The sequence below is a fragment of the Balaenoptera acutorostrata genome, chromosome 7 (assembly GCF_949987535.1).
Source record: "Balaenoptera acutorostrata chromosome 7, mBalAcu1.1, whole genome shotgun sequence".
In the NCBI taxonomy this organism is placed as follows: domain Eukaryota; kingdom Metazoa; phylum Chordata; class Mammalia; order Artiodactyla; family Balaenopteridae; genus Balaenoptera; species Balaenoptera acutorostrata.
Window position 1 is genome coordinate 38,298,605 of NC_080070.1, and position 12,933 is coordinate 38,311,537.

At 43.1% G+C, this 12,933-nt stretch overlaps 2 protein-coding genes across 6 annotated transcripts in view; one reads left to right on the forward strand and one right to left on the reverse strand.

Annotated features, from left to right (window-relative positions):
* The window catches only part of ZNF277 (zinc finger protein 277), a 132,013-nt gene extending 121,805 nt beyond the window's left edge, over nucleotides 1-10,208 (reverse strand). For 4 of the 5 annotated variants that reach the window (XR_009008867.1, XR_452241.2, XR_452242.3 and 1 more), the window contains exon 1: nucleotides 10,068-10,195. Coding sequence is in view for 1 of the 5 variants with exons in the window: in XM_007195098.3 (XP_007195160.2) it covers nucleotides 10,068-10,158 (91 nt within the window). In the remaining 4 variants the exon portion in view is untranslated. Of the gene's footprint in view, nucleotides 1-10,067 lie in introns of all 5 variants that reach the window. The other variant, XM_007195099.2, reaches the window with a different exon arrangement.
* A 206-nt stretch (nucleotides 10,209-10,414) lies between these two features.
* Nucleotides 10,415-12,933, forward strand: part of DOCK4 (dedicator of cytokinesis 4) — a 489,751-nt gene continuing 487,232 nt past the window's right edge. The window contains exon 1 of the mRNA XM_057550242.1: nucleotides 10,415-10,787. Within this exon, the coding sequence (XP_057406225.1) occupies nucleotides 10,751-10,787 (37 nt within the window). The 5' untranslated portion in view covers nucleotides 10,415-10,750. The remainder of the gene's footprint in view (nucleotides 10,788-12,933) is intronic.

Consider the following 12,933-nt stretch of genomic DNA (forward strand, 5'->3'; position numbering starts at 1 on the left):
ATGGACCACATGGCCAGAGAATTGTAAACCAGAGACATCCTAACTCCCAAAATGACGAATTAGAAATGTCACAAGATGATGATTACCCCCAGCTTCTTTGTTCTTTCCCTTTAAAAAAAACCCCTAACTCAAAGACCAAATTGGAGTGGATTGAGGCTTGTCTCCCACTCCCTTGCTTGGCGTCCTGCAATAAATCCTGACTTTGCTGCAAACTCCCACTGTCAAGAGTTTGGCTTTCTGCACCACACGCACATGAACCCTTTGCTCCATTACACCAGAATCCCCCTGATGTTTCCTATTAGTAATTTTCCATCACCCAACCTCCCCAACCTGCTCCTTGTCTAAAAATCTCCACCTTTCCTTGAATCTGGAATTGAGCCCAATTCTATACAGAGGTCTCTTCCCTTCTATTGCAATTGTTGATGAATAAACTCTGTTCTTTACCACTTTAACTACTGTCCAGCTCTGGTTTTCTTTAATACTACCTGCTCCCAGATCTCTCCACCTGTCTGTACTCTGATGCCTGTTTTGTCATCTTTATGGTGTTCTCTGCCTGCACTCCCTGGGCCTTCCTTATGACAGAGCCCAAGCAGACCCCAACCTATCAAAGAAAGAATCTTTATATACAACCTGTTCTGTCCTGGCATATTTCTCTAATCTCAGGAATTTCCTTACAGGACTGATTAATCACCTGACTTCATTAACAAGGGCATATTATTAAAGTCTAGTATGAGTCTTCATTATCTTTTTCTTTGGCAAATACCCCTGCCTCCTGACTCAACTTTCCCTCTTCAGGACATTGTTATCTGATTAAACATTGATCTTGTCATTCCCTTTCCTCAAGTCTGCAGAGTCAGGGTCTAACGTCTGAGGCTATATGATCTAGCTTCAAACTGTCCAAACTTCTTTTCATTGCTTCCATTTACCTAACGTTTTCTCCAGACAAAATGAATTTGACTTGTTACCTGCTGTAGATGCCATTAGTTTTTCTACTGTTCCCTCCCTTTGCCTAGGTCTATAACGCTTTTCCTTATTTCTGCATGTCCAAATCCTATTCAACTTTAAGACCTAGTACCACCTGTTGCGCACAATCTCTTTCTTGCTCAACTCCCATCTTGATCACTCTGATGGTCCCTAACACTTTCTACTGTGTAATACAGTTATTTATGCACTTATTATCTTCCTATTAGGCCATAAGATCCTGGATGGCAAGACCTATCTTATTTTCATCTTTGTATTCTATAGCATCTAAAATATAGAAGCTTGTACACAGTAGATGCTTAATAAAATTTTCTGAATGAACTAATTCTCAGTTCTATCAAAGCTCTTTCAGATTTGCATCGTTTATTAAAACATGGAAAGGAGAGGAGATGGGGAAGATGGGATGCATCATAATGATCTATCCATAATCTTTTGGATTAAGAGACCCTAGAAGTTATCTATTGCCAGTGGTTCTCCACCAATTTTCTAACTTGATACACCTGATTAGTGACATTCACATGTGCAACTAATGTGTAACTAATTCTTAAGGGAAAAATCCAGATATATATTCTTTCTTTCTACACAGACTCTAGGGTATGTATAATTGGGCTCCCTAGCTGTAAGTCTACCTTCTCTGTCTTTTATTGATGTTTGGAAGATCAGTTGAAAGGATGCTAATATAAAGAATTCTCTCATTTACAAACCAGGAAATCTTAAATACAAGTGCAAATAACTTCTCTAAAATCACACAGCCAGTCAGAAGCAGAAGTGGGATTAAAACCCAGGTCTTTTAACTCCTTGTCCAGTGGGCTTTCCACTAAACAATATAGTCTATGATCATTGATGTTGGAAAAATAACTCAAAGTCCCTGTAGATTATCAGCATTACTTTCCTTCATGTGGGTACATATTTATAAAGCTTTCAAAAGCCATCCATCAACTAGTTTGTAAGCAAGTCCAATAAGCTTTCAGACTCTTTTTCACTGAACTTCCTCTCCCCTCCTCCATTTGTGGAAATTAGTTGTATGGTGCTTTAGCAAAGACAGCCTGATTGATGTTACTTACTGTTCAGCAACAGTTCCTGCTATTAATTGCTTTAAAATGGTAATTACGATTTGTGGTACAAGATATTTTTCTTTCTAATTGGCTATTACTGGTGAATAGCAGCCTGTTACATAACAGAAAGATTGTGTTAAATCAATAACCACAATTACAATTCCGAAGTCTTTCTCTTAAGAAACAAATCTTAAGTTTTTGAATAAAAACACTAAAAAAAAAAAAAATTGTTAAAGGCAGGGCCTCTGTAATTACTTGTAATCACTCTGTAATCATCTTTCAGTTTAGAAAAAAACACGAAATAAGGACAGTGTTAGGGAAACCAGGAGATGAGCATGCATTTCCTTTCTTTTAAAAATAACCACATTTAAAAGCTTTACTCTGCTCAGCTCCTCAGTCAATGAATACAAATTGCAGATTCAAATGTATCCAATTCTTCCCAGAGTGTAATATGGAAACAGAAAGGACTCTCCAATTAGCTCTGGTAAAATATGAATGTGGAGCCCCACCAACTACACTGAAAAGTCCCCAAGGATAAGGCCAGGGGTTCTTCTTCATTTGTGCCCCATACAGCACCCAACACGGAGCCCATCCACAGTCACCACTCAACCAACACCAAATGCCAACACAGCATGGCACTGTCCCAGAAGATGAGGTGATCCAAAGCTATATGTGACAGTCCCTGTCCTCAAAGGGTATATTATAAAATCAGGGATATGTCTTGATTCAAACTCTAATGTTAATTAGCCTGCAATCATTTTAAAGTCATATCTCCAGATTATTGTAGTAGTAGCAGCAGTTGTGATGATAATAATAGTGAGGTCACCTAACTCGCTCAAGGTTACACAGGTTTTAACCGACAGCTACTTTGGAATCCAGTTTGTCCAATTCCAAAGCCTCACCACTGCCTCTTGTGACAGGCCTTCATCAGCATCATTCATCCCTACATTTTCATAGTGTATCAAAGTTTACAGAGTGCTTTCACATACAGTGTCTCACTCAACCTCCCAGTAATATCAGCAAGGTACTTACCTGCAGCATTTTTATGAGACTGAGGCTCAGCGGGGTTAAAGGATTTTCCCCAAATTCACACTGCCACAAAGCAGCAGGCTAAGAACCCAGATTTCTGACTCTTAATCCAGGTTTTCCTTCCATACATTTTTACTCAATGTATTGATGAATTTAAATATATTACACATAAAGAAAGCCCCAAAGTATCCCACATCAGCTTATGTCACCTAAAATATTCTACCACTTATTGTTGAACACCCCTCCCAACCTCCCTCCACCCCCACAATCGAGCAAAGGTTTAAGTCCTGTTTAATTCCAGAAACTACCTGATGCCTAGAGCTAAAGACAGCACCCAATCCCAATTGGCTATCTTACAAATAATGACACTGGTCACAAAGACCATTGGTTGAGATGTAAAGAAAGGCAGAAGACTGATCAGTCAAATCCATTACCACTCGCTGTCCTGCTCACCTTTGGGTCAATGAAGTCAGTAGAACACACTTATTTCAGCAAGAGATGGCAGTTCTTCAAGGAACTGTCAGCGAAATGCCAATCCATTCAGTCTCATAAGTTTATTAAATAAATCACAGCAAAACTGAATCCTAACTCTATGGTAAAGTTTTCCATGAACAACTAACAGAAGTATTTAAAAATTCAATCACTGGAAGGGCAGTTTAGGTGTACTTCTTATTTCTACATACTCATGGATTTACATTTAGAAGAAAGTATGATTTTTATTACATCAATCTGGTCAATATCATCTTCAGTTTTTCAAGATGGGACGTTTTTGAGAATGTGCTGTGGAGGACAGTGCTATTCTTCTGCATGAACGCAAGATCTATGTCAATACAATTTTAAGTGTATGTAAACTCAGTGTCTGATACTACAAGTACCTACCAAATCCCGTAACAGAAACCTGGTCTTAAAATGGAAAAGACGTGTTAAGATTGTAGCACTCAAAACCATCACCTGTATCACCTCTGGCACACATGCCAAAGATGTCCCTAAACCTATGACTGAAGTAAAAGTCACCATTTATTGAAGACTAGGTTCAACATTCCAGCAAGACACATATGATTATTACCCATTTCACAGATGAGAAACTAAGGTTCAGAGGTTGCTTAACTTGCTTGTGGCTGGTGAGTAACCAGGATTTGATCCTAAGTTGTCCTGACCTCTTTTCTCATACCATATTGTCTTTCTATAGTAACATCAACTTTAGAACAAAGTTACGTTTTTGTTTTTTTTAATTTTTAGTTATTTTATTTTTGGCTGTGTTGGGTCTTCGTTGCTGCACACGGGCTTTCCTCTGGTTGCGGCGAGCGGGGGTTACTCTTCGTTGCGGTGTGCAGATTTCTCATGCGGTGGCTTCTCTTGTTGCGGAGCACGGGCTCTAGGCACGCGGGCTTCAGTAGTTGTGGCACGTGGGCTCATTAGTTGTGGTGCACGGGCTTCATTGCTCCGCGGCATGTGGGATCTTCCTGGCCCAGGGCTCGAACCCGTGTCCCCTGCCTTGGCAGGCGGATTCTTAACCACCGCGCCACCAGGGAAGCCCCAAAGTTATGTTTAAGGAAAGTATGTTTCAGACCTCATCCAACGGAATTTAGTTACTATGAGACATCTTTATAGTCGTAATTGGGTTAAAAGTTCTCTTTCAGTTACTGTGTGGCCTTGTGCAAGTTGCTCTTTGCACCAGTTTTCTCATTTGTATTAAATAAAAAGGGGATAATATGAGTATCTATCTCAGGGATGTTGTGAGACAAAATGATCTCTAAAAGCATTTGAAACAGTACTTGGCACAGTTACTGCTCTACAAATGTTAGCTACCATCAGTATCATCATTGTTATAATACCTCTTTTATAATATCTTCTCTTAATATCCTGCAAGCTGGGTCCCATGTATGTTTTAAAGGAAAACAAAAGGATGTTCTGAAGTAGGCCCCTTCAGAACCTTACACCAAACCTAGTATCTATAATTCTTTTTCTTCCTTGACACCCTCTGGCCTGTACCTTGCAAGGCCATCTGAGTATGTAAGATTATCTAAGCTTCTTGCTGACTCTGAATGTGGGTGTATGTGTGAAGAGCTGGGAGCTGGGTATGAGGGGGCAGTGCTTGGCAGGGGTGAGAGAGGGTATAGAAGATAATATAAAAGGCCTTCAGAGCACATAGTTGCAATACCAGTACAGAGCACTAACAGACACCCTGACAACCCCTAGGAATGCACGGGCAGCCTAAGCAGTTATCACCACCACATTCCTAAGCTTCCCCTTGGTTACACCCCAATTTAGATTGCTTCTAAGTTAATCAGAGCAGGCAGTTTTACAGTTCAATTAGGCATATCTTTATACTGAATGCAACTGATATTTACTGAGTTCCAACTTTAAGAAAGGAAATATGTTGGGCTTTCCTAAATGTATAATTCAATGCAATAATCACAGTAACTCTGCAAGGTAGCTATTATAGCTATATTTTCATAAATGTAGCAGATATGTAATAAATCTACATTATACAGCTACTAAATATCAGAATTGAAATTTAAATACAGTTTTTCCAAGATAGGGTCTAGTCCTCTTTCCACTGTCATGCCAAATATATAAGACTGGACTTAAGCCTTAATGCTGGAAGTAAGATGACAACCTGTGGAAAACTGGATAAGAGCCACACAGATGATGGAAGACAGATTTCAAAGTCTCTGTAGCAGTTTACTCAGTTATGGGTTCAAGGTTATAAAGGACAGATGTGAAGTATTCTCTTAAATATTTAATCATTATCTAAACACTAACACTTCACTTAAAAAAAGACTGAAAAGCTATGCTTAAATGATAACTATGATTATCTCTGATAAAGTTGATACTTCATGATGACATTCTGAATTTTCCAGTTGGTATGCGTAACGTTCACAAGCACACGTTGGTATGCATAACTTTCACAAGCACGCAACATCTACTCAGTTTTTTATTCTACTTCAATTCCTGTTTAAAATAGCAGTCATTCTAAGTACTTTGGATAAACTTCAAAGATTCTAACCATTAAATTGTTAGAGTGTTTACTACATACAGTTCTGATAGGCACTGGATGTACAAAACTAAAATAAGACAACTCTTGCCCTCAAGAAGTTCAGTCTACTGGTGTAGACAAAACTGCCAACAAATAACTACAATGTGATATGGTGTAAGTGTGATAATGGAGATATGGGAGGGGAAGCAGGATGACTGAAGATGAGGCTGGAAAAGTAGATTGGAACCTAAATGCAACACGTTAGAGTTACACTGAAGATTTGAAGTGAAGACCCATACATAATACATTTGAGTTTTGGAAGGTGGATTAAGAAAGGGAAAATCAAGAGTCAGTGAGATCAGGGCTTCCCTGGTGGCACAGAGGTTAAGAGTCCACCTGCCAATGCAGGGGACATGGGTTGGAGCCCTGGTCTGGGAGGATCCCACATGTGGCGGAGCAACTAAGCCCCTGCGCCACGGCTGCTGAGCCTGTGCCCCAGAGCCCGTGAGCCACAATTACTGAGGCCTGCGTGCCTAGAGACCCTGCTCCGCAGTGAGAAGCCACCGCAATGAGAGGCCCGCGCACCGCAACGAAGAGCGGCTCCCTGTCGCCGCAACTAGAGAAAAGCCCACGTGCAGCAAAGAAGACCCAATGAAGCCAAAAAAAAAAAAAAAAAAAAAAAAAAAAGTCAGTGAGATCAATAGGAAGGTTTTGCAATCATCCAGGCTAGAATTCAGTTCTGGTCAAACATTTATTAAACACTGACGAGGTGCCAAGAACAGGGTCAAGCAGACAAAAACAAACGACACGGTTTTGGTCCCCAAGAGTACAGTTTGGAGCGTGGGGACACAGGTAATTCAGCAGCAACGGTGAGGGTTAGAAACAGAATAGTGGCTACTTGAAGAGATGGAGAGAAAGAACAGATTCAAAAGATCCTTTCAGGCACAGGAAAATAAGGCGTGGTAACTGATCAGATTCAGGACCTGAGGGCAAGATAGGAATCAAGGGTGCTTCCTCGGTTTCTATAAAAGGCTTGATGCCATTTATCAAAATAGGAAATACAAGAATGAGGAGTTGACGCCACCTGCTATCCCCATTTCTTCTAGAGACATCACAAATGAATTAATAAGGTCTCCAGACGAAAAGCTTTATAAATCCAAAGAGGCATTACCATGATCATCATCTACTGGACACGCATTTGTAGGGAAAAATGTTGACTCTGTCAGAATACTACAATATGGAAGCACAGGTTAACACTGTCAGACGAAATCACTGCCATCAGAAAAATTTCCCCAGTAACATCCCCAAATGTGAGAAATGTTGAGTCTATTACCTGTTCTTAATTTTAGGAGACAATATGAAATCCTTAACGTTACCGTTCAAATGTTTGGAAAGCAAGGGCTTCCCTGAGAGATGGAGCCTCAGGAAGTCTGGCACACAGACCTCAGGGAAGGCGTACCTGCCTGCATACTGCCCAGCGACTCATTCTAGCAGAAATCTTGTAGAATTGCACAGATTTCTATAAAAAGACTCCCTAGTCCCTTCTGTCCCAGAATATTAAACACACAGATTGACATTTTAATTAGAATTAGAGGGAAACCTCTTAAAAGAGGCAGTTTTCAAGAAATCAATGATTTAAAAAAAGACATGCTTGATAACTGAAGTGGCTGCTTAACAAAAAAATATGAATATGCATACTTTTAACATCATTATTTCCACCCAAAATTTGTATCACACTTTGCAGGCTTTGAAAAGAATGTGGATAAAGTCACAGAATGATACATAGGGAATTTTTTTTTAATTTTTTAATTTATTTTTTTATATAGCAGGTTCTTATTAGTTATCCATTTTATACATATTAGTGTATATATGTATTAAGGGAATTTTTAATGACAACTTTACCTTGTAAGAATGACATAAAAATCAGCCATTAAGCTCTCCCATTGATTGCTACAAATTACTGAGAATACTGATTCTCACTAATCACTGATGGGCAGCTCTGAACCAGGGTGAGGAATTTTTTTGTTACAGATACAGCAAATTCACTGCTCAATACTTCTGTTGAAAACAAACTGGAACCTAAAATTATGCTTTCTATCAGTTACTCAATTCAATCTAATGGTCATCTAAACACTGATCCTGAATTAATACTGGTCATCACAGCTTGGTAACGATATGGAGAAAAGGACACTCATATTATTACTGGTAGGAATGTCTACACACACCCGTTAAGAGGAAAATCTGACATCACAATTTTAAACATGTGTCACCTGTGACCAAATTCCTCAAGAAATACACACCCGGTGGACAAGGATATGTATATAAAGCTGTTCACTACATCACTGAAAAACTAAAGCTACACTACATGTTCATTAACACAGGAATGGTTAAAGTATGGGACGTCCATATTATGGACTACTATGGGCACAGTCCTTAAAAAGAATTAACAAATATACTGATATGGAAGGCTGTCTATAATAGAACATTGGGAGAAAGATGGTGGCAGATCTTTAAGCTTACATAGAATGATCCCTTTTTATTTAAAAAAAATCAAAATCATACAGATGTGTGTCATATATAAAATTTATTAGAAAAAGCACATACCAAACCCCCAAGAGTTGTTACTTTGGGGGTGGGACTGTGTGTGGTGCAGGAACTTTCATTTTTTTACCTTACACATCTCTGAATGGTTTGAACTGTTTATGATGAAAAGTTTTATAATTTTAAAATAACTAATGATATTTAAAAGTTATACAATGTTTTTGAAAGGCATACCCAATTTTCTTTTTTATGAGTTAATCTGTGAGATAAATTCACCAAAGATTTCACCTTCAAATGTTAAACTGGTAGCCCTCTGGTACTTTGAGAATATGGAAAACCTTTAGCATGTTACTACAAGATAAGAGTTGACTATATGGCCAACCCCAAAATGAACTGTTTGGGGTATGAATATAACACAATATTTAAGTATGGAGCTTAGCCAAAGATTTCTTTGGTAGAGGTACTGAAATAATTTCAAAGCTAGGGGTTCCATTGATAAGAAGTGGGAAGAAATCTCTGTGCTAAGACAAAAACTTAAGACTAAATGTCAATTTAACCATGAAAGCAAAAACAAAGAAAAAATTTTAAAAACCCCAACAAGGACGGAGAACCAAATTTAAGCCCCAAACTATGTCCATTAGAAAAAGGCAACTAGCTGCATTAAATGATCAAATCAAAAAAGAAGAGAGTGGGATGGGGATAGACAGACTAAAGGTGAAAGAATGGGACTAGGAATTCTAAAGAAAATCCCCCTGCAGCTTTCAAAGTGTGATTTTTGCTCTCTACATTGGATCAGAAGACAACTTGAAAGTCAAGTGAAGCCAAAGTAGCTGTGATGATTTTCTCTGGAACCATGACTGCAAATTACCACTTCCCTTCTTCTCGTTCTAAGGACCCAGTCTGGGAAGATCTCCCAGGCTCCACGTTCAATCCTGGAGAACGCCCGGGGCAGTCAACGAGCGAGGGGGGTAAACTGTGAAAGCCACACACACTTTCCCTTCAGAGGCTACTCCAGCCAGCAGTTGAGAAAATCTGTAGAGTGGATAGCAGCGACCAACCAGTCTGCAACTGGAAATCCGCCCGAACCCAAATAAAACCTATCTCCCGAGGCCAAACCAAGCAAACCGAGGCAGGGGTAGGGTACTGGCGAGGAAAGAGAGTGGCTAATCCCAGAGTTACAATAACCCACGCACGAACGTGACATGACTCACGCCCACTCGGCAGCGAGCGCAAAAGTGGGAGCTCCAAGCGTGGGACAGACGCCCAGGGAACTTCCCTGGCTGCGGAGGCTATGGCATCCCATTTTCTCTTCCCTCCCAGGCAGCCCCCAACAAGTAGCCGCCTCCGACCTCACCCCGTCCCGCTGGGCCCTGCCCGAGGTTCCCTCGTGCACAGGTGGCCTTAGAGCTAGGGTCCGCCCAGCAGTCAGCGGCACTCCAGGTCGGAGAGAAAGGAAGACACCTCAGAGGCACCGTACTCACCCTCATAACTGACACCCCCAGTTCCGCCACGGTTGCCATCACCGTCCTCCTCTCCTTGGGTAGCAGCCCCCTGTGTCTTGGGAGCAGCCATTACGCGGCTGAGAAAAAAAAGGGAGGGCTGCGGACAGGCGCGGAACCAATGGAAACGCGATTGGAAATGAACTCCCCAGCGACGCGGCGTCTCCTCCACTCCCACGCCGCGCCGTCACTATCTGGGCCAATTGGACGTGGCGAGCGGAACGTATCCCCGCCCCCAGCTGCTAATTCCCCGCCTCATTCCAGGATGGAGTGGCCCAGAACTACAATTCCCAGAGTGCTGCGGGGGCGCTAGGCAGGGAGGGCTGGAAGAGGCGCTGGCGGGCGGGGGTGCGCCCGAGAGTGCCCCGGCGTGTTCGCTTAGTTCAGTGAATCAGAACAATGACTGCGCCTCCGGGTCCCCGGGAGCGCGTCGGAGGACTGTGAATAGCTGCCGCCGGGAGAGCGGCGGGTGGCGCAGCCTCGGCCGCGCGGTGTCAACGCCGGGCTCGGGAGCCTCCAGCGCAGACCTTGCCCAGCGCCCGCAGCCCGCGCGGAGCCGCCGGGCTCCAGCGCTGTAACCGCTACTCGTGAGCTGTGCATTGTTGTGAGTCGGAGAAGGGGCGCGGGGATTCCAAAGCCCGAAGACCCCGGACCCCTCTCTAGCCATGTGGATACCTACGGAGCACGAGAAATACGGCGTGGGTGAGTCTCAGCTGGGCGAACTTTTATTCCGCTCTGGCCAGAGCGTGTGCGTATTTCGCGTCCTTGCCCCCGCGCCCCTCTCTCTCCACCCGGCTGGAAATGCCTAATCCTAGCATCGCGCTGCAGGTTCGGGGCTTTGCCCAGCCAGCTCCGGGCAGAGGGGTGCGCGCCGGGGTCTCGCGCTTTAACGCTGGATGGGCGCTCCAGGCACCGGCTCCCGGAGGGAGCGCTCGTACGGCTGAGGGGAGCGCGCCGCCAGTCCGCCTGCTGCGGGCTCTGCCTGCGGAGTTTGGAGTGGCGACGGGGCGTGTGTATGTCAAGTTGGAAGAAGAGGGCGAACGGCGTTCCTCTCCCTCCTTCTCCTTTTTCCCCAAAGACGGCAAGGGCTGTGACTATTTCCCAGGGTGGAAAGGGAGGCAACAACAATCGCGTAGAGAGAACATCCCCAAAACAGAAGGGAGGCGCAAAACCTTCCCTCTGCCTCCCTTCAACATTCCCGGAGAGCGGAATGTGGCACCGTCCTCGAAAGAGCCGCTCTGACAGAGTCCGGCCCGAGCCCCCCTCCTCCCTTCCATCCCGGGTTACCGAGTGTGTGTGTTGAGAGGCGGGAGGAAATTGGTAAATTTCAACATCTGCGCAGCTCTGCTCTTTGGTCTTTGGAGGGGAACGGGTATTTCAGCAATGTTTTTACTTCTGACCACCCTCTCTCCCTGGGGTGAGCCCGGTGTGGGGGTGGGGGTGGTGGAGGACAGCTGTGGAGTGTTAATGGGGAGAGGGAATCGGAAAGCTTGGGTCTTCGAGGCAAGGAGACAGCTCTTAGGAAAGGACTACCCAGACACTGGTGTTCGGAGGAAAAGGAGCAGTGTAGCGCTCGCTCTTCTGTGCAAAGGTGAACAACAAAGGACATTAATGTTGACTGATGAATACAGGAGTCTCCCTTCCTTTCCCTCCTTCCATTTCAGGCCGATTACAGTTCCCGTTTTTGTTGTTTGATTTCAGCTGAGTCGCCCCTTGGCAGTTACTCCTTTTAGGTTGCGACTATTAAGCCAGGCTCTCTGACAAGCCTGCAGCAGCCAAATACAATTATAACCTCTCAGAAGGTTTAACAGAGAGAAAGCATTATGGATTTTACTAACAATCTCTATTTCCTATAATGCCCCGTCCTGCTGATTGGTGTACTTTTTTTTTTTTTTAATTGGGTATAGAGCTAGTGATTTAGATGATATGTAGGTATCTGCTTATGTTCTAAATTCATTTTCCTGTAATTTAAAAAATCTGGAATGCCTTTCCAGGGAGTCATAGTTACAGGGAATTTTTTTTTTTTTTTCCAACTTCGCCTGGGGATAGGACTTTGGAGTCCCCTGAAAGGTTTAAACAAAGTCATTCCTGTATATTACATTAGCTTTCATTCTGGATTTTGACTGGTTAGCAAGACAATAGTTTGTCCAGGACCCACCTTTGGGGAGGGGTTCCACCTTTCCCTCTCTTTGAAGTGTAAGGGAAGCCTTTGCCAGGCACTCTACTGGCAAGGAGTAGATGTTTCCTTCTCTTCACTTGCCCCTTTTTTGGAGTAGATTACCCCTGGCTAGGAAAAGACATTGCCTTTGCTGAACTGGTGAGGACCTGGAGTGTTCCCTTGTCACCGGGTTATCACTCAGTGCAGGAAGCACAGACACATCCAGTAACACTGTCCCGCTTGGAGTTGATCCCAGATGTTGCTTTCTTCCAAGTGTTAAATTATACAGATTATGGATGGGATTTAACTTTCTTGATTTCTTTATGTGCCAGGTCACAGCTGGGGTGCTGTTATCGATTAGTTCTTCTCTCACCTTTCTTTGCAAGCTGTGGGCAGAGGATTAAAACATACTCTGGGATTTCCTGGAATGGCAAACTGGATGTTATCACTCAAGTGTTTTGGGCTGCAACAGACACCTCGCCTTTGGGTGGCTGTGATTTGGTTGCAGAGTAGGGGAGGCGGAAGGATGAGCACACATTTGGAAAAAGGTTGAGTGAGATGAGCGGCGAAAGCGGGGGGAGGGTCTGTTGTGCTCATTTATACAATACCACACACAACATGGAATGTTAACCATCTTTTATTATTAATTTTTGAGCATTTAGCTTATGAAATGCTTAGCTGTTTTTTAGA